General features: G+C 42.7%; 1 protein-coding gene across 1 annotated transcript in view; it reads right to left on the reverse strand.

Annotated features, from left to right (window-relative positions):
- The window catches only part of LOC146072965 (uncharacterized), an 85910-nt gene that overhangs the window by 52631 nt on the left and 12072 nt on the right, over window positions 1-21207 (reverse strand). The window contains exon 3 of the mRNA XM_083180138.1: window positions 16551-16671. Coding sequence (XP_083036264.1) covers window positions 16551-16671 — 121 coding nt within the window. The remainder of the gene's footprint in view (window positions 1-16550; window positions 16672-21207) is intronic.

Consider the following 21207-nt stretch of genomic DNA (forward strand, 5'->3'; position numbering starts at 1 on the left):
GTTAGGATATGTTTACTTAGCGAAAAAAATGGTTACTGTAACATTTATATGTCCCCCTTTTGATCAAACGGTACAGGGTTCTGCTTCTGATTGTCCTCATATTTTATGATTGGCAGCCACACAAACTGGTTTTGCCTATCACATTGAGCATAAATAACTTGATATGGTGATGGACATCCGACCTGTGGGATACCTGCAAGAGCCCTGTCTTGGCACTTACTTTTGGAACAACTGTATTATCTAAACTTGCTGGAGCAACACATTTAAAATTATATATGCCGGGTCATAAAAAATGATTCCTACCCTTGACCAGTGGCGGTTTTTGCCTATGGGCTGCAGGGCTGCAGCCCCCCCCCAGGTAAAATCTGCCACTGTGTGAAGCCAGATGCAGTCTGTGAGACTGTACTGGCTTCACTGTGACTGGCAGTGACTTCCTATTGGAAGTCCGACCTGCTAGTCATTCAAGGCAGTCCCATTGGGAGGTGTTCCCTCCCTCCGGGATGCCTCTATGGGATGCTGCACGGCAGCCCATAGAAACAGGTAATGCGCATATGCAGTACCGAGGATGATACTGTGCATGTGCCAGACCCAGGACCCTGAATATGCATCTGTGGACTGCTGCTGAAGCAGCCCATAAAGGGTGGGGGCCAGCGTATGTGCAGTATCGACGAAGCTACTGTGCATGCGCTGGTCCCGCAGCAGGGGTCAGAACCAGCAGCGGTGGGGACCAGCGCGCGACAACAGCAGAGGAGGGGTGGCTCGGCATCATGGCAGCTCCCCTCCTCCACAGAGGTAAGAGCCACCACTGCCCTTGACCTTTCCATTTCCAACTCTCTGACTCTACTAGTCATTACAAAAGCCTGTGTTTCCCCCTCTATCACCCATTCTCACACTCATCTATCCCCTTGGGGCCTCACATTTACACAAATCCCCATGCCCACAGGTCAATGTGGTGGTGGTGGTGGTGGTGTTGAGATCTTCTATACTCTGGTTACTCATACCCATTTGTACCATCAGAACCTTACCTTACATTCTTTACATTTGAGGTCAATGCTTTACACCTCTTAAAACCTGTTCACCTTTGACTAGCTTTCATTTACTGTCTCCCTGGCATTCCCACCAAATTTCTTTATCACTTTTCCTCTTGGCTCACTCAATTTCTCTCTTAAGACATCCCCTTCATTATCTTTGGTAATTTCAACACTCCAATTGATATACCCACTGAATCCTTTACCTCTATATATTCCTTAACTTCACATTATTGCTTGGTGTCTCTCCCAGTGGAGATTCTCACTGTCCTATGTGAGTGACTTATGTGATTTTATGTGATCTGGTCTAAGCTCACTTTTGTAATATTTCTAAATACTCCAACTGCCAATTCCCCCTATATTTCCATCATGTGCTCTATTAACTTAACCATCTCTGTGATTCTTCACCTCTGCCTCCTAAGGCTACCATCACTAAGTGCAACATTGAGACTATTGACAACATTTCCTTAACCTCCCTGTTTGACTCAGTTCTCTCTCTCTCTCTCTCTCTCTCTCTCTCTCTTTCTCTCTCTCTCTCTCTGTTCTTCCCTGAAAAAGACACTTCCCTTTACAATGCATCAACTATTCACTCTCACAGTTCGACACCTCAACCCTGGTATTCCAAATTTAGCAGAAATGTTAAAAAATATTAACACATTGCCAAGCAACATTTGAAAAAATCAAGCTCTAATGCAGATTTCCTCCATTTCACTTATACTCTAACTTACGAATGTGTCCTCTCCATCCCTAAACATCCCTGAACCTCATGTCCTCCCAATCTACAAACTCCTGGTGTCTTTTTGCCACTTTCAACTCCCTCTTCTATCGCCTCAACTCGCTTTTTCATTCTCTGCCCATACACCAAGACATCACATCCCAAGAGACCCCCCCATAACCATCCCCCTCTTTCCCTGATCACCCTTCCCCATCCATCTCAAGAACACTGATTTTGTTTTCCCCTGTATCTGGAGATGACATAAAGATCCTCATCTGGTGCCCACCCACCCCTCCAACTAAACCTTTTGCCCTCCCATCTACCTCTCTCCGTCTACCTATTCCCATGTTGCCCACCTCTTCAATCTCTCATCATCAACTGTCCCGTCAAGCATGCTCTTGTCTGTCTCTCCTATTCTTTAAAAAACAAATTTTGATAATAACACTCTCCAACTACTGACCCATATCTGTCTTCTCTTTTGCCTCCAAACTCTTTCAGTGTATTGTCTACTCCCTTTCCTGGTTGTCCCTCTACCTCTATGACTGTATCTTATTGGTCTCTTCTCTTGACTCTACCTCTTTTGCACTTCCCTTAATAGTACATATCCCAAAAGGGTCTCTTCTTGGACTTCTCCGTTTCTCTTTCTATCTGCAAGTTCATTCTCTCTTCTGATTTACAATATAATCTCTTTGCTCATAATGCTCAAATCTTCCCCTGACCTCTCCCTTCTCACTCATATCTCCAACTGGCCCTCTATCTATCATTGGATATCCCAGTGCTTTCTTAAACTTAACATGTTTAAGACTGAGCTGATCATCTTCCCACCCTCCCGGATAACCTCACCTCCTACAGTTTATCTATTGATGACACAACTATCTCCTCTAGCCCACAGGTGTGCTGTTTTAGCATTATCCTGAATCCAACACATTAAGTACATATTGCTGTCCTGCAGCTTTAATTTGAAAAATATTTCCAGGGTCAGACTCTTTCTTGCCCTGAATGTTACTAGGAATCACTCACTGGTCATCTCTAGATTGGGCTAATGTAAACTACTGCTATCTGGCCTCCTGACAAATGCATTTCCTCAATTCAATCTATACTCAATGTTGTTGCAGCTCATCTTCATCTCCAAACATACAACATTATCTCCCCTTTCTTCCAAGTCCTACACTGGCTCCCATTTCCCTTTTGAATGTAATTAAGGCTTCTTACATTCACTTGTAAAGCCCTCACCCATCTCCCTTTATACTCCTACCTGGCCTCTGCCCTGCAAATACATGATGCCACTCCTGCCAACTGATTAACTCTTCCCATTCCTGCCTCCAAGAATTTTGCCAAGGTGCTCCCTGCCTCTGGAATTATTTACCTCTCTATGGGCCAGTTGCACTGAGCTTCAAAAAGTGATAAAGTGGAGAGTGACAAACAACCAGTCAATCTGCTCTTAACTGCCATGTTACAGGCTGGGTTTAAGGATGTATTGGCTGGTTGTTTATCACCCTCTACTTTATGACTTTTAGAAGTGTAATGCATCTGGCCCCATATCAGACTCTTCATCTAGCTACAAAACTTTAAATGAGATCTCAAGATGCACTTCTTCATCAACTCCAGCCATCTCTCTTCTAAACCTCTGTTCCAAGCTCTCTGTCTACCCTAATTGTGTGACCCCTGTCTGTATGCCTCCAGCCCTCTTTTAGAATGTAAGCTCTCCCAAGCAGGGCCTCCTTTCCTCATGTGCTGTTACAATTCCTACATACTGTAGACTATCTTCTACTCCATTCTAACTACAACAGCACCTAACCCTCGGTTTCTGCCAACCTGAAACCTATTTAATAGGGGGGGGGGGGGGGCAGACAGACAGATTTCACATGGTTCCGGTTTGACCCTGGTCATTATTTGGACCCGGGTTGCTGTACAGTGAGCGACCCAAATCCCATTCATACTATAGGGAGGAGGCAGCGTCAGCTCCACCTGCCCCCTTTCTGAAGTCAGTGACCTGGCTTATTGCTGGGACATTGTGGGGTCTAAATATTGCAAATACCAGGTCGCTCCCAGGACAGACCCGTGTCCAAATCCTGGGTGCGACGAAGCATTTGCAATGGGAAAGGGCTATTCGTGTCATGTCCTCTGATGGAGAAGTGTTTATGTCCCATGTACTTGTCCTACTTTGTCATGTATTGTCTGTTGCTGTTTTCTTGATTTGCTTGTTAGGCACTGCAGAACCCTTGTGGCGCCATAGAAATAAACAACAATAATAATAATATATACATTTGATATATGAGATACAGTATATTAATTCAGTGAATTGAACTAAGTCTTGCTATACAGTGTGATTAATGTGAGGACCTAGTGATGGAGTGACAGTACTTTATGCATACTGTATACTTAATATGCTGTTAATAATGTACAGTATGTCCAAAAATAACATTCCATTGTCAAGATGCAATGTTAAATTTGTGTATTTACAATATGTATATTATGATGTAAGGGTTAAATGTGAGTAGTCTTCATTTAAAAATGTGCAATACGCTGCATGTATTTCAGAATGAGTGTACATCATGATACACACTTATGTACATGGGTGCCAAAAGTGTCTGTAAAATTGATGGGGCATGGTCAATGGAAGGGGCGTGGACATGCCCCTGTAAAATAAAGTAGCAGGAGGTGCACAGCATTGCACACACTCCATCAGACCTAGGCCAGGGTAAACAATACATAAACATGCCGCATATGTTACTAAAGCTGAGGCATACAGGCGTATACTGTAAATGCTAGTTTTGCACTCAGTGTAAGTCTGGCACTTATACAGCTGATGCAGTGCAGTTTTTATGCAAATTATGTACACTTTGCCAACAACTCTCTATCAGTTACTCTGTGTACACTTACATTACTCCCTCCCTGTGAGGACAGATACGTCCCTGATAATAACCTGAAAGGTTTCAGGGTTGCCTACTTTTCTCTCTGGGAGAAGCCCGGAGAGGAGACTTTCAGCAGCACTTTTTGCAGTGATGACATTTTAGCCCCGGCCCCTCCGTGAAGACCCGCGGATTGCAGTATTTAAATGCTGCGGTTGGGAAGAGGACGACGCGATCGGGGGGCAGAGTGGGGGTCCCCCAGAATCCATGAGGGTTGCCCACCTTTCCGGGGGGCAGGGAAGGGGACCCGATTTTCAGGAGCTTCCTGGCCATTCCGGGAGGGTAGGCAACCCTGGAATGCATACACTATAAAATACTGAATACACAGTTATTTCTTACAGAAATACAGACCATCACATGCTATGAAAGCTGTACAATACATAATAATGAACACTGGCCTTTAAAATATTTTTTTTTTTTTGTACAGAGATTTAAACCTCCAAACAAATAATATCTCATGGGACTGAAAGACTGTAAGGTCTACAGCAGAAAGTCACACAGGATTTAGACTCCCAACTAGATAAATTGAAATATCAGATCTCAGGTATACAGATCATCATTTCTTTCTGGTGCTTTTCCCAACAGAGACAATTAACCATGTTTTTGCATGACTACAAAAGAAAACACCCAGCAAGCACTGACTGCAAATGACTGGTTAATGGCAGTGAGTAATATGCCAGTGGCAATCCATACATCAAGTTATCTGTTTATTACTGTATGTTGCCTGATATCTATAACCAATGAGCACAATGATTAAGTAGTTATATGCATTAGATAGATTGTGTGCACTGGAGGACAGGAAAAGGGGACAGATTCTACAGAACAATATACAAGTTTTCCTTTCTATTACCTTTTCGCAGCTTCTTTGTTTCTGGTTATTGGACCCAGTATTCAACACCACAGATTTTCAACCGTGTTCCTCAACGAATCAGATATCTTATTTGTCATCAGACTACAATTATAGTCAATCTTCTTATAACATATCTGACACTTTATACATACCTCATAACTGTCCCGATTTTCGAGGACCGTCCCATTTTTTGGGATAGTCCTACATCCCGCCCAGGACCGGCAGTGCTCCGTGGTGTGGAGCAGTTGGGAGTCCCCCCTGCCTGCTGCTGGTCTGCTTAACAAATCAGTGGGTAATAGACTCTGTGCACATAAGCACAACATCTATTCAGGCGGGCAGAGGGGCTGGGTCATGGTCAGCAGCTCACAAATAGCTGGCCATGCCTCCATAGTGGTAAACATGGGGAAGTGGCCTTGCGGGAGTCCCCAAGCATAAGTCATGCCCCCTGGCCGTGAGGTCATGCCCAAAAAAATACAGAGGTGCGCGCAAGCGTTCCTCTTCAGCCTACTCCAAAGTTGGGAGGTATGCCATATTTACAGTATAACTCCTCCAGTGCTTACTGGGCCTCCAGTTTTGTAGTCACACTATAGAGGAGATGTATCAAGTCTAGAGAGATAATGTGGAGTAATTGCTTTAAGCAAACCAACCAGCTTCTGTCACTTCAAAGATTATGCTAGATAACTGAGTGCTCGAAAATGTTTGATGTTTGGCAACAGCACTCTGCACTGCAGGCATGTCAACTTTTAGTCTGCCCTCTTCGGGAGTGGGCAGACAGCTCTAGGAGGTAGGGGGTGGGACCAGCGAGTGTGACATGGAAGGGGTGGGGCCAACGGGTGTGACATGGAAGGGGGTGGGGCTCGAGGCAGGCCTTAGAAAAGGAGCTTTGAGTGCATTGAGTGGCCATTGTGATCACATCATCGTGGCCATGCCCCCTGCTGTGCAATGCTGGTATTACATGCATTGCACAGTCCACGGGGGGGGGGGGGGGGTTATGGGGCCATTCTGGAGGACTTGCCCACCTTTTGGGGAGCCTACCGGACATTCTGAGAGGGTAGGCAGGTATGGTGCACTGTCTCCTACGACCTTCAAACAGAAACCAATGCACCATCAACAGCAGAATTGAACTAAAAAAATCGACTCTTAGCTCTTAGTTATGTGGAATAGAAACACTAGTCTATTTTTTGGGAATGTGTTGGTTCTATTCTGATTGATGTTAAAGGGACTCAAAATCCTATTTTACGAAATATACCCCCAAGTCTGCAGGGAGGCACAACCTTCAACCTGATGTGCTACTGCACATGTGCAGACTGCAGACACTTTACTACTGTATGTACTGCAGTCCTCACCTGCATTTGCCACTATAATAGTACCTCTGGTAACTGCTGTTGCCCATGGTTTACCACTGTGTGTCTGCATTATCGGTTAAGCTGCTTTTTACCAATGGTCGCAATGTTTCATACAGACGGCCAGCTGAGTAAGCCTCAACTTACTATGGGTGGCCATCGCAGTTGCCTTGTCACGCCATAAAGTATGTGCCCAAAGACGCAGATCCTGATCTTACCACCGTTTGCGTAAACTATGTCTGTCCACGACTTCTTTCCAACCCCCTGAACACCACTGCCTCTCAGTCAGAGGCAGATGGGGGACTGCATGTAATCAGACCCACAGAACAGGTCCCGAATCCCGATAATAAGGAATCTGCCTGAGCATTTGAAACAGCGTCTGTTGCGTACTGCTGAATCAGGCCTTTAATAATAAATGATTAGAAACATATTTATATAACAGCATAATTAAAATTAGTATACAGAAGCCAAAATAAAAAAAAACTCTGCAACTGAATACTAGATCATGATAATATGTCTCTTATCAGTGCAGGAGTCTGTGCCTGAGTGACATGAACCATAAAACATTAAAGAGGAAATCTCATGCCATATAAAAGGCATTTCTTTCATCTTTTCCACAGTGTTGATGGCACACAGCAGGTTTAATCTTATCAATACTAGGTAACTTAGTACTATACAACAAACAATCTTCTGGTTTAATTAGGTCTTTCTGTCAACTGATTTCCTTAGGAAATGTAGTTGTATTTAACATATTAAAGTACTAAGAAAGAACTGACGTACTACAAAGTACAAATTTATATAAGCACAAAACAATGGGACAATACAATGGGTACAACTATTTGGAAGCACAATATTAGTGTTTTTGTACTGTTATTTCTGTTTTGTGTATGCAAACATTCACAATTAATCAAGTGGGTAAATCCCTTTATACACCAGCTATGGATTGGGACTATGTTGCAATCCCCCAACAGCCCGGTCTGGAGATCAGGGATATTAAACATGTTTCAAAATCCCAGGTCCCCGATCCCGTCCATCTTCATCCATGTTCAGGAAATCAGATATTTTTAACATGGTTAATTTCCTCGCCGCCTGACAATTAATTGATCATTGATGGTCGGCTAATCCGGTGAGCAGATCGGTGCTTCCAACGGTTCAGGGGATCGCACCACCTGATTTATGGTCAGCACTGAGAAATGTGATTAAGGGTAACGGCTGTAGCTAACTAATGATAAGCCAGAAACCCACACCCCATTTGTTTTTCTATTTATCTCTGCCTAATTGCTGTAAATCAGCAGTTCTCAAACTGTGGGTCCTGACCCCAAAGTGGGTCCCCGCCTTCTCAGTATGGGGTCGCGACGCCATGTTGCTGACCATCAGGCTGATGACTTCTCTAATCTCAGTCACTGATTCAAGGAGTCTGAAATATCTGTTGAGTTGTCTATTAATTCAGGCTCCTCCCATCATTTTGTGCCTCCACAATGCTGCCATGTATGTGCTGTCTGCTGACTACACATGTGATGTGATGACCTTCTGCAGTAACTTGCTGGGGTCCTGTAATTATTTTTTTTGTATGTTGGGGTCCCCGAGCAAAATAGTTTGAGGTCCCCTGCTGTAAATATACAAATTAAACTTAAAGATTTGCTTTGGGAAGGTGTACAAATGCTGAACAGGTCAATATGGCAATGATCCATTAAGGCCCATACACACTGGGTGATTTTGAGCTGAAAAACGCTCAAAACTACAAGTGGGAAAGCCGCTCATTTGCTTGTATTCCCAGCAGATGAGCGGCTTTGTGGATGGCTTTCCATAGTGAAGCACTTTGCAAAGCCCCCCGCCCCCTGCTGACAGCACCAGGCAGGGGGAAAGCCACTCAGTGTGTATGGACCCAGGGCCGGTGCAATGCATGGGAGCGCCCCAGGCGGGGGGGCACCCCGGCGCTCACCCGCCCGGCGCTGGCCACTCACCCGTTCCATGCCGCGGCCGACGCACCGGGGGAGATGCAATGCGGCCGCCGTGGTCACTACATAGGGGGTGATAGAGGAGGCTTGTGAAGGATTGGTGTCTAGCGCGATGCGCCACTGTAAGGCACCACAGGGGGGTGTGTTTGGAACGGCGGGCAGGGGTGATGCGGCGGCCGCCGCCGTGTTGCTGGTAGCAGGGGGGGAGAGGAGTGACAGCTACTCACCTCCATCCAGTGGGGTCCCGGCTCCCAACTACCGCCCTCCAGTGGCCGGCACCCTAGGCAAATGCCTAGAGCTGCCTAGTGGTGGCGCCGGCCCTGTATGGACCTTAAACTTGTGGATTTCACTAAGCCTGATTATTTATCCATGTACTCCAATGTAAATATTTAATATAGTGGTCATCGCTGTCCATACACACGGAGCATAATCGCCTAGTGTGTATGGACCTTTAGCTCTTTTTAAAAAAAAATTGTGAAGATGTTGAAATCAGACCAGCATATAAAGCACAATTATTTTGCTTTGATTTTCTGCAAGTTCTCCCACTTTGGGAAACATTACTTTTGTCTTGGCTACTGCACTGCTATAGTGCTTACAAATGGATGAGGCCACTAGGTATTTATTAATTTTTTTACAATGCTTTCTGTTTTTAAACAACATAACGCTAGTTCTAAAGCTTTGTTTTAATCTTTAGTTACCAGAGTCTAACTGGTATTTATGACTCTGAAGCGATTATCAAAAATTTATGAAGCAATTGTACTTTTACACCTGTGCATCATAAAATGGAAAAAATGGGACAATGCACCTTGATCATGCAAATGAGTAGACTCAAGCATGCCACGCGCTGGTCACAAGTATATCTTAAACCTTATTGACGCCAACTCATTATCTTTGCTTTTCTTACTTTATGGCTCTTAAAGAAGGAGGGGAATGGGTGAGCCACCAGAAGAAATCACTATTTTGTCACATGTAATCCTTTTGATCAGCAAACTAACTAGTTTAGTAGTAGCAATAGTACCCCATGATGGAGCAATTACTGGATTATTGTGCAATCAAAATCAGAATATTGAGCATAAATAACAAACACCTATGAAACACTAGTGCTCTATGTTATTATGTAAATGAATCCAAGATCAACAGCTCTTTCAATTCATAAACATACAGTGTGACATTTCCCTATCCCATGCCAGGCATTAAGATAACCAAAGCATAACCAAATGATAGATGTCTTGATTGCATACTAAATTCGGTACTTGTGTATTAGCACGGCGACCGGCTACGCTACGTTTTCAGTGTAGCCTAAGCTACGCTGTCAGCATAGGCCAACGGCTGCCTAGCGTAGCTAGCGTCTCAGGTGCTCCTGCGTCTCAGATGCTCCTGCGTCTCAGTTATTATTGCGGCAGGGTACAGCAACCCTGTCCATGTTCGCAAGTGCGTCTTATGCACAATAAAGGAGGCATTTGCAAGTGCTCCATGTTACATACTGACAAATGCCTCCTTTTCAAACCCCCACAATGCGGGATGCGTTATGCATCCTCCCGACCTGTTCATACCCCCACTATCCACGTCGGCGTTGAGTTGATTTTATAAAGTGTGGCAAGCACAGCGAACCCGAAGCGTGGCGAGCGCAGCGAGCCTCGCGAGGGGTCACAGAACACATTTAAAGTAATCCGCGTCCGCTGGCCAGGCTTCGGGCTCGGTGGCTTGCTGCGCTCGCCACACTTTATAGGATCAACTCAACGCCAACGTGGATAGTGGGGGTATGAAAAGGTTGGGAGGACATGTAACGCGTGAACTCGCCACGCTTCGGACTGGCGTAGATAGTGGGGGTGTTTCAGGAACACATTCACACCTGTCATGTCAGCCAGGTTTAAATGGTCAATGGTGCCCACACAATGTAATAAGCGCTGACTGACTACGCTAACTGCGTAATGTTGACTGACTACACTAACTATGTAAGCTCTGGCTGGCCGCGAACGGGTGGGAACACAATGCTGATACTAACAGGGACACCTGACTGACTACGCTAACTACATAAGCTCCGGCTAGGCGCGAACACTACACTACGCTGACTACACTGCCTATGCTGGGCGTGCAAGCACTACGCTGATTCTGACAGCGCCGCTACGCTAACTGCGTAACGGGCGCCATGCTAATGCACAAGTATCCCAAATTCATTATCTCTAGAGGAACATGTGAAGATGGTTCACCTCATTGAGGCCCTTAGGGGAAACAGTATCCAGAGTATGTATCCACCTAGCTTCAGCCTTAAGTAGAGAGAATCCTCTGTCACCACCCCTACTTGGTGGAGGTATCCAATGAATAATCATTCCTCTGAGTGCTGAAATCTGTGCACAGTTGAAAAAATGAGTTGCGAGCGGTTTCTCTGAAGAACCGGTTTCATAGGCCAATCGGATCGAGGACCTATGCTGAGCCATTCGCTCACTATATGTCCGAATTGTCTTCCCGGCATAAAATAGTCCACACGGACATGTCAGGAAATAGATGATGTGATCAAGTTGGCATGTCAACCTGTATTTTAAAATTATCTTTCTGCCACTTTGAGGGTGGCAAAAATATTTACCCATCATCATGGTGCGACAATCTGTGCATCCAAGGCAGCGGTAGCATCCATTTGCCTTGCTCAGCCAATTAGATGATTGCTTCTTCTCTGGGCATAAGTCAGCTCATAGCAATAGGTCTTTAAGGTTGCGTCCTCTATTAATACTGAGCAGAGGGGGTCTAGCACTGACCCTGTTGAACACTGGGTCAGATGAGACCATCCCTCAATTTCTCTTAATGGTGTTTTGAGTGTTATTTAAATTTGTATCACACCGTAGATTCAGAATAACTCTGTCAGGATCTAGAGGTTTCCTTCTCACACCATCAGATGAGACAATTTTCTTAGCCCTGGTGAGGCAACTCTGCAAGACAGACCTGCTATATCTCCTTTCAACAAATCTCTCTTGGCACTCTTTGACCTGTATTTACACCATCGCCATGTCAAAATTGTTTCGTAGTACCTGGACCAGATGAGACATCGGGAGACTTGATTTGAGAAGGTGGGGATGGACTGGGGATGGACTGCTTGCCCACAGTAGCATGTTACGGTCTGTAGGTTTCCTAAATAATGTATAATCAAGTTTATGTCCATTCAGTATCAAAGTAAGATCAAGGAAGTTTACTGTACTGAGCATCAGCAGTTGCTGTGAAACGAATCAGAGAATTTAGAGTCTCCACCATTTTATAAAAGGACTCAGTGCTCCCCTTCCACAGTACACAAATATCATCAATAAATTTCCGGGGGAATACCTTATTAGCAGAGTACTGGCCCAGAATATGTTCTTGCTCATACCAACTCATAAAAGTGTTGGCATAAGCCGGGGCTAACTTGGACCCCATAGCTGTACCAGCTACCTGCATGTAGTATTCCCCAATATACATAAAGTGATTCATCTCCAAGACTAAGGTCAACAAGGATAACATGAAATCAATAGGCCGGCCTTCATATGGACCCTGTAAAAAAGCCCTCTCTACTGCAGGGATCCCCTCATTGTGGGGTATCACAGTGTAGAGAGAGCAAATGTCCATAGTGGCCAGTATACAATCATCAGGAACAGGACCTTAGGAGTTAATTTCACAAAGGAACTGTCCAGTATCCTTAAAAAAAAAGTTGATGTTTTTTGGACAAATGGCTGCAAAAAGAAATCAATATATTTTGCAATCGGTTGCAAAATAGAGCCTCTTGCTGATATAATTGGTCTGCCCGGTGCCTTCACTACCACCTTATGTATTTTAGGCAATGTGTAAACAACCAGGCAGACTGGATGTGTTACAGTCAGATACTCAGTAACCTCTTCATCAATCCAGCCTTGTGTTACAGCCAAAGAGATCAAAGAGTCAGCTTTGTTTTTGATTTGTATCATTGGATTATACATAATTTTGAGATAAGTGTTTCTGTCCGATAATTGTTTCTTTATTTCAGCATTATAATCTTTAAAATCTTGCAGAACAACTGCTCCGCCTTTATCGGCATTGCGTATTACAATGCTATTGTCTTTTTGAAGTGTTTTCAATGCCAACCTTTCACTTTCAGTTAAATTATCAAAATGGTGCTTCATCTTATTACCTTTAAGGTAATTACCTGGTTGATTACCCTAAAAAATGTTTTCAAACTGCCGTTATTAGATTGTGGGTCAAAATAACTTGGTTTCTTAAACAATTTTTTTGTAATAGACTGTGGTGTTATTTTGGTCTCTTTACTATTGAAAAATTCTTTGAACCTTAGCTTATGGCTAATTTTATAGTGGTCAACCGACCACTGGAATGAATCAAATTTATTAGTGGGAATGAAAGTGAGTCCTTTGGACAACAGGGAAATCTCTGACAGGGTAAGTTCACGACTAGAGAGATTGAATATTAATTCCTGTTGCCCTTCCTTCCTCTTGGCCTTCCCCTTCCCCTTTTGCCATCTTCTTGGGTGTGGTCTCTTTGTCTTAAATTTAAGCCAGTTCTGTTTAGACCTATGTCTGGCTCTAAAAAGAGGAGGAGGTTGATGCACCAACCTCCTCCTCTTTTTTAGAGCCAGGTGCTCACTTGTACCTCAAGGTATGTTATCTATCTTTTGTCATGCCCCTGTGGTTTGCATTATGTGGGCAAAACAACCAACCACATTCTTCAGAGAAAGGATGGCAAACCACAGAGTGGCGATAAGGGCAGCACTCATTAAGGGATCAAGTGAGCAAACAGTGGCCAGGCATTTTCTCGAAGCCAGGCATAACATGGCCACATTGAGATACAGGATTATTTATCATGTACCCCCCATGCTGAGAGGGGGCGATAGGGGTAAACGCCTCATTCAGTTAGAAAGTAGGTGGATTTTTAAATTAAAAACCATCAACCCAGGAGACCGTAATGAATCTTTGCATTTAGGCAGTTTTATATAATGTGGTAACATTCATTTGTAATATGGATTAGCACCAATTAAAATCTGTTTAACAAGAATAGGTGATGCAATATTCCTTGTCCAGACAATTAATGAGAGACCCAGATAAGTGAAGTAAGAAAGTAAATATGCAGTGTAGCATTAAGATTATTGAATCATAGATATATGTCCCTTCTCAATCCTTTATTCTTTATTTTCATTTAAATTTTTTTATTTATTTAGCAGGCACATTTATCACAGCAGTCATTCGTGACTTAAAAAAAAAATTACACAGAACGTAGACACGGTAGGCTGCTTTCTTCCAATGAGTGCATAAAATGTAAGATCATTAACAGTGTCTAGTTGCAAATGAAAGCTTATGAAAAGTGAACTGGTCCCTCCCCTCCATCCTGAGGCACAAGACTATCCTGGAGGCATGCCACCTCCTTAAAGGTCCGGTACTATCTGTGGAGAAAGACTTACCAATACCTGAGTCCCTTCATCCAATAATTGGATTACAAATTGAACCTTGTGCATCCACATACAACACTGTTTTGGAAGCTCCAAATAATCTGGCACTTTGGAAAACAAAGGGTGACTATCGATCTGAATGTTGTTTCTTTCTTTGCTTAATATGTGTTTTTAATATTTTATTGTTAAATTGTTATCTTTTTTGCTATACACCTGACCACTTTGAATTAATTGATATTTTAAACCGTTATTGATATTAGCGAAATACAACAACTCTTCCTGTTTCTCTGCACACTGTATTGGGGTTGACTCCCCCTTTTTTAGATTGCTGCTTATAGCCAAGCACACTCACACTAAAGTGCCTTTAGTGGATAAAGTATCTATATCCCTTTTTATCCTCACTCTCCCTGTCCCTGCTGTCCTTCTCTCCCTGTCCCTGCTGTCCCTCACTCTCCCTGACCCTGCCATCCCTCACTCTCCTTGCCATCCCTCACTTTTCATCAAACTCCCCATCTCCATGTCCCTACCGTCCCTCACTCTCCCTGTCCCTGCCATCCCTCACTTTCCCTGCCATCCCTCACTCTCTCTGTCCCTGCCATCCCTCACTCTCCCTCAAACTCCCTGTCTCCCTATCAGACATGAAGCTCTGCTGATCCCAGCAGGCCAGCATTAACAGATTAGGCGGTGGCCATAACAATAGCTTCCACAGACTGCACAGTGCCCAAATCTGCCTAGCACCTCCAAGCCACCACAAGTCCCCCTGGCCAAAGCATTTAACCCCTGATCGGTCAGAATGGGCAGGGATGCTGGGGAAGTGGGGACCCAGGCTGAAGCCTGAAGCTGTCCTAGGTGCCCCTGGACAGTGGGCACCGGGCTGATGGTATTGTAAAAAAGAACTCTTGTGTTTGTTCCCTGATTTTATTCAAATTTTTTTTTTTTATAACTTCATGTAGCCTCAGAGATTCCTGGTTTATGGGCACCTTTCCACTGTCATAGAGACACAAGCAGAGGCATAACAACTTTGTGGGCCCCATAGCAAAATTTATAATGCCCCCCTCCCCGCCAACACCCGACCCCCCCACCCACCAAAGTGCCTGCCATTACACATTCTGCAACACAACGCAATGTCCATTACGCAACACAACGCGGTGGCCATTACACATTATGCGGTCCACCATTACACATTATGCGACCCAACACAGTGCCCACCATTACACATTATGCAACCCACGTATGCAGTATGCAGCTCACCAGAGATATTAGATGATGCTGCTTTTTCAGGAGTCCTCCCTCACTGTCTCACTCTGTCCCACAGTCACTGCAAGAGGCAGCCAGATCCGAATGATGGATCTAGATTCCAGATCCCTTTGAGGCAGCGTCCTGCACGTGCGTCCGTCTGGTCCACAGTTCCCTTTAGGCAGCAGGCAGTGTCCCCTTTCCGGATTCGCGAGATGATGACATCATCATCTCGCCAGTCTCTTCCTCTCATCACGCGTCCGGGCCCGGGGCTAATACCAGCAGGCAGCTGCAGTATGCACGGACTCGCGAGATGATGTCTCTGTCTCTCCCTCACAAGCAGGACAAGCGTCCGGGCCCGGGGCTAATACCAGCAGCAGCTGCAGACTCGCAAGATGATGATGCTACATCTCACGGCAGTGGCATACCTAGAGATTTGTAGGCCCCATAGCAAAAGTTTATAAGGGCCCCTAATTAGCAACTGATGGTGATAAATGTATGTAAAACATATTAATTACACAGCAAAGATGGGCCCCCTTCAGCTCTGGGCCCCATAGCAGCTGCACCCCTTGCACCTATGGTAGTTACGCCCTTGTCTCACGGGTCAAAGTGCATGTCGGTGACGTCCTCCTCTGCCTGGCTTCTCCCCCCGGCCAGCCCAGCACAGGAAAGCCCAAGCCCTGGACACGGCGGCTCTAATGGCATATTATATTGGCGGTCACGGTGCAGGGGAGTGCTTGCTTGCTGTCCATGGGGCCCGGGCCCCCCCAGCCGCCAGGCCCCATAGCAGCTGCACCCCCTGCACCCACGGTAGTTTCGCCACTGGACGCAAGTGGCGCAATCTATATATTCAGCAGCCTTGGAACAATATAGCAATGTTCTCTGTGTTATATTGGAAACCACCTACTATAATATCCATATCATATCTGTATAGTTAATATAATAGCCGTATACATTACAGTGAAAATACAAAGTTCACAAAATAATATACTGTACAATAGATATTGTTAAAAAAAGTTGCCGCAATAAAATACCTGTTTCTGTTGCTAGTACACATATGTGTGGATATGTCAATGTTTCATGCTCCTATGTTATAGCAATGTCTAAAAGTACCTGAAGAATTGGAGTCATAATAAACGGAATAGTCCTTTGTGCTACAATTATTTACATAGGATCCATTTTGATGAGACCGTTCTTCTTGGGATTTAAGCTCCACCTCTTCATCACCTGAAAACTACAGAAAATAAAATAAATTAGCACTGATAAAGAAAGCTTTTGCCACTTCATATCATGGATAAATTACCAGCAAAATATTTTTCCATTGTGCAATTAAAATATGAATAATCTACAAGCCCTTACTGTATGTCTGAGAAATCCTGCCTACCTGTACTTTATGATCACCTAATTCCATTAAGCAGGAACTCCATGTTGTTACTCATTTTAAGTTTTTTGAAGTTGCACCATATCATTTTACTACTATGGCAACTTGACTTACACCACACATAGGGCCTTATTCTGGTTCGTGCGGCTGTACGCGAGAGTACGGTCATTGTGGGCGGCATAAGGGCGTGTTGAGGGGAGCGGCCGAAATAATGAGGGAAAATGGGCGTAAACATGGGCGTACAGGGGGGTGTGCACCAAAAATGTACGGTGCTACTACCGCTCGATCGGCGAAAACACTGTTCATTTTCGGACACAAAACAGGCGGCCGCCACGCCACCTCAGACCACCCCTACAGAAACCGCATGACAGCGGATGCCTGGGTCTGCTAATTAACGCTGATTACTACTCAAACACATACACCTGAATGTAATAAGCAATGCTGCAGCCTATTAAGTCCAAACCATTATTTCACTACCTGCAAGCCACACACAGCACTCAAACACATTGTAAGCTTATCTTTCTATACTTCTCTACATTTAAAGGTTTGTTTAATTTAAGGTAAGAATCTTTTTAAGACCTGCTTATATATGCTAAGGTAGTTATTTGTTAAACATTTATCCACATTCACTACGTGTTTTCATATACTTTACACAGTAGCACTCTCAATCTACACAAGTCGACATGTGTCAACGTGTTCACTGTAATACAAACATATGTTTTGTATTTATGATACAAATACATAAACCACATCTAACAGCTACAAAGGATGTTTCAGCAATGTTTTAAGCCCATGCCCACTATTTTGCACACAATCTTTGTATAGTACCCAAAATACAGAACTGTACCACTTTCTGATCTGCTATGAATTGGATTTTACTACACTCTGGATGTAAGATGCCACCAATCACATTATTGCAATCACATCTCTCTAACAAAGGATTCCTACATCTGCTTATGACACTGTAAACTCATATATATTTAAATATTTAAACATATTTGTTCACAAGCAATTTTATCATGTTTGGCCGATTCACACATCTTTAACATACCTGTACCAAGACATGACTGGTTTTTTAGGGAGGACACATATGCATTCCTACACAAATGTCCCTTTTGACCCTTGTTTGTCTACCTCACCCACTCTATGAGGAAATCATTGTTCTGGACCTGCTTTTACCTACTAATGTAGGAGCTACCTCACCTGCACACAAACTGCTTTCTCACCTATTAAGTAGCTCTGCACATGTGCTGACAAAAACTAATTAGCTGGGAAAAGTTGGATATGAACATGTGAATGGCCATGGAGAGGGTTACACATGGGAAACTTCTACCACACTTCAAGAAATGCACAAAAGTCATACACTTATTACGGCTAATTAGGAATTTAGCCATTTTCAAACAGCTTATTTGTGCATTTAATTATACAACTTTGTAGAGGGTAAAAAATTAAATGGCCTCAAATTACCACAAAAGCAACTTTTTGTTTGATTACGCAGCTCAAATGTAGTGAGAGCATTTATTTCAGCCAAACATAATTGGTTCTGATCATATTTTAACATTTTTATTACTTCAAAATGGCTGCAAATTACCCCACAAGCATCTTTGTTTAGGCCCTTTTCATTTCAGTCCTTCGAAAATAAGTGACTTTTGCTTTTGCCAATCTTATCTTTTTTAAAGCACAAATCATTTGGCACCTTTTAAAAGCATCCATTATTTTCATGTTCGTACTAGTGTTCTTCTATATGACTGTGCTTATAAATTGTAACTTTTCAGGCGTCTGCCCGGGCCAGAAATGTCTCCCCACTTTTTTATGCACTTCTCTCACATCGCATATGGTTGACAATTTGCACCCCACCACTGCGAGCAATGAAAAAGCCATTTTTAATTGGAGAATTCTTGGGAGCGCGCATATTTAAATACAAGTGGTCTTTTCTTTTTCAAGTACATGTGTCTTCAGGAAACATAATGCTCTTTGCTAAATAACTGGCTGCTCTCTGCTAATATAGTGTGGCATGGCAAACTGTTCTCTATAGCTTGGCATTATTCCCAAAAACTTCTCTTCTACCCTTCAATCCTTCAGTCATGCACCCTAATGAATTTCCTCCTCCAGAGTTTGCTGCAAAACCTCTAATCCACCAATGTTTCATTTGAGGATTCTCTCTTTTATTTAGGGGACGATTTACATCACCAAAAAGGAGGACCTAACATGCCTTTTCGGAAGACCTGTCGTTTTTATAAATTACTCGGATGATACAGTGAGCTCCTCATTGTGATTTTGATTTTCCCCTGAAGTAGGAGACTACAGTTTAGACTGTCAATAAATGGACCTACTCAACTACCAGTCTTTAATAATTTGCTGGAAGAACAAATTTCTTATTAAAAATATGTTTTTTGGTAACGTTTTATATATTACTGTTAAAAAACAGCTTGGCAAGTATATTTTTTGTATTACCTATGACAAAGAGGGGACACTGGGGCTATCTATCATGTCATTTCTAAGTTCTTGTTTTCATACATGGGTAATTGCACACACATAAAAAAAGACATTCTAATCAAATTTGGCAAAACTAAGAAATCTGGGAGTGACTTTAAACCTTTAATTTGATCAATCTGATATTTAGAGTTTTACATAATATATGCCAAACATAGAACCTGTGATCATTCAAAAATAAACTTTTAGATTGTAGTCTATAGACTAGGACAATTCTATTGCAGATGTAGAACTATCATTATCATTCTGCTGAAGAAAATCTGAAGACAAAATTCAAATATTGATGGAAGTTACATAATTATAGAAGCATATCATGATCACTATCATTAACAAAATATTTATGCTGTAGGTGCCTAAAGAAATTAAAGAACATGAACTGACCCCTCACAAGGCACTCCTCCACGTCTATCCAAATGATACAAAAAAGAGAAATACATAGTTCCTGAATCAAGCCTTCATAGCGACAAAAACGGCAATAGCCCAGTACTGGAAACAATACCAAATACCTCATATCATTGATAATGAACAAAATAAATTATGCATACAGAATGGAAATAAATTATATAATAGAAAATACTAAATTAATAAAAAAAATGGAATGTATGGAAACAATATATAGAACGCGGGGAAGATGCCTTCTGTGAAGTCATAAACCAACACTGGTCTATAAATGTGCTATTAAATGTACTTGCAAAGGGATTGTTCCCTTGAACGAATAATAATTTATGAAAACCTTTCTGAACTGTACTGATCTCTGAGATGATGGAAATACGAGGGTAGGCATGTAGATAAAATTATATGATTGTTATGTGAGGGAGTATTATGTCTTGTAGTAAATGTTATGTATGTGTTTTTGTGTAGATATGTATGAGATATACAAACATGTAGGCTGTATGTTTTGAGAAATAATAAAAATTTAATAAAAAAAATGAAGATTAAAGAACATCACAAAATATTGATTAGTGCCCATCACAAGTATTCAAAGCTAATTTCCTCTAAACTTCTATTATATTGTTAAATGCTGAGCTTCGTTATATTGTCTATATGATAAGCTTCACTTTCAGACATCAAAGGGATGATGGTTATTATATTCATGGCTATGTAGTCTATACCCAGAATGAGTGTGTAATCGTTCTTCCCTTCCAAGACGCATACTGCACTGCCAACAGGGAAAAAATATTCGGCAATGCCTCTTCTTCTATCTTAATACATAGCTCGAGTTTCTCTAGTAGATAAAAAATACAGTATAACCTGCCTTAGGTGGAGAGGGGACAGGCACAAGTTCAATGGCACAATTATAGGAACAATGGGACGGAAGGGTCTGAGAATTGCATTTAGAAAATTAGAGTATTAAGAGTAATGAGTAGGGTAGAGCTGAATGATTTCCATGGATACAAGAAAATTGGAATTGGGACAATTTTTCTCAATTGGATCAAGAACAAACCAAGTCGATATCAGTAATTCTGGCAAAATATTGAAAAACAAAATCACAACCAACAAGAACATAAACTCAGGCATCTGGGAATGGTCTGTGTCATTTAAAATAAAGATTTGCACAGAATGTACCTAAACGTGAGTTTGCATGTCATAGGCAGTGCTAGAGAGCTGCTATATATATGAAGCATCTATTGAGGCACAGGCACACCTAAAAATAGTTGATTTTGGATTAGTGTGTTCACAGTAGTGAACAAAGTAGCAGACAGCAGCTGAGACAACATGAGTGCAAGGATGGGTTTATTATACGTATTGATAAATGATCCTTACTGTTTACATGTTTATATATCCTTTAGACAACTGTGATAATTTACCCTTGTCTAACATTCAGTAGCTGACAGTATAAAAATTGCTTGGTTAATCCCAACTATCCTACTCTGCTTTCACTTATAATTACCAGCC

This window comes from Crinia signifera, chromosome 4, assembly GCF_055691185.1.
Source record: "Crinia signifera chromosome 4, ASM5569118v1, whole genome shotgun sequence".
Taxonomy (NCBI): Eukaryota; Metazoa; Chordata; class Amphibia; order Anura; family Myobatrachidae; genus Crinia; species Crinia signifera.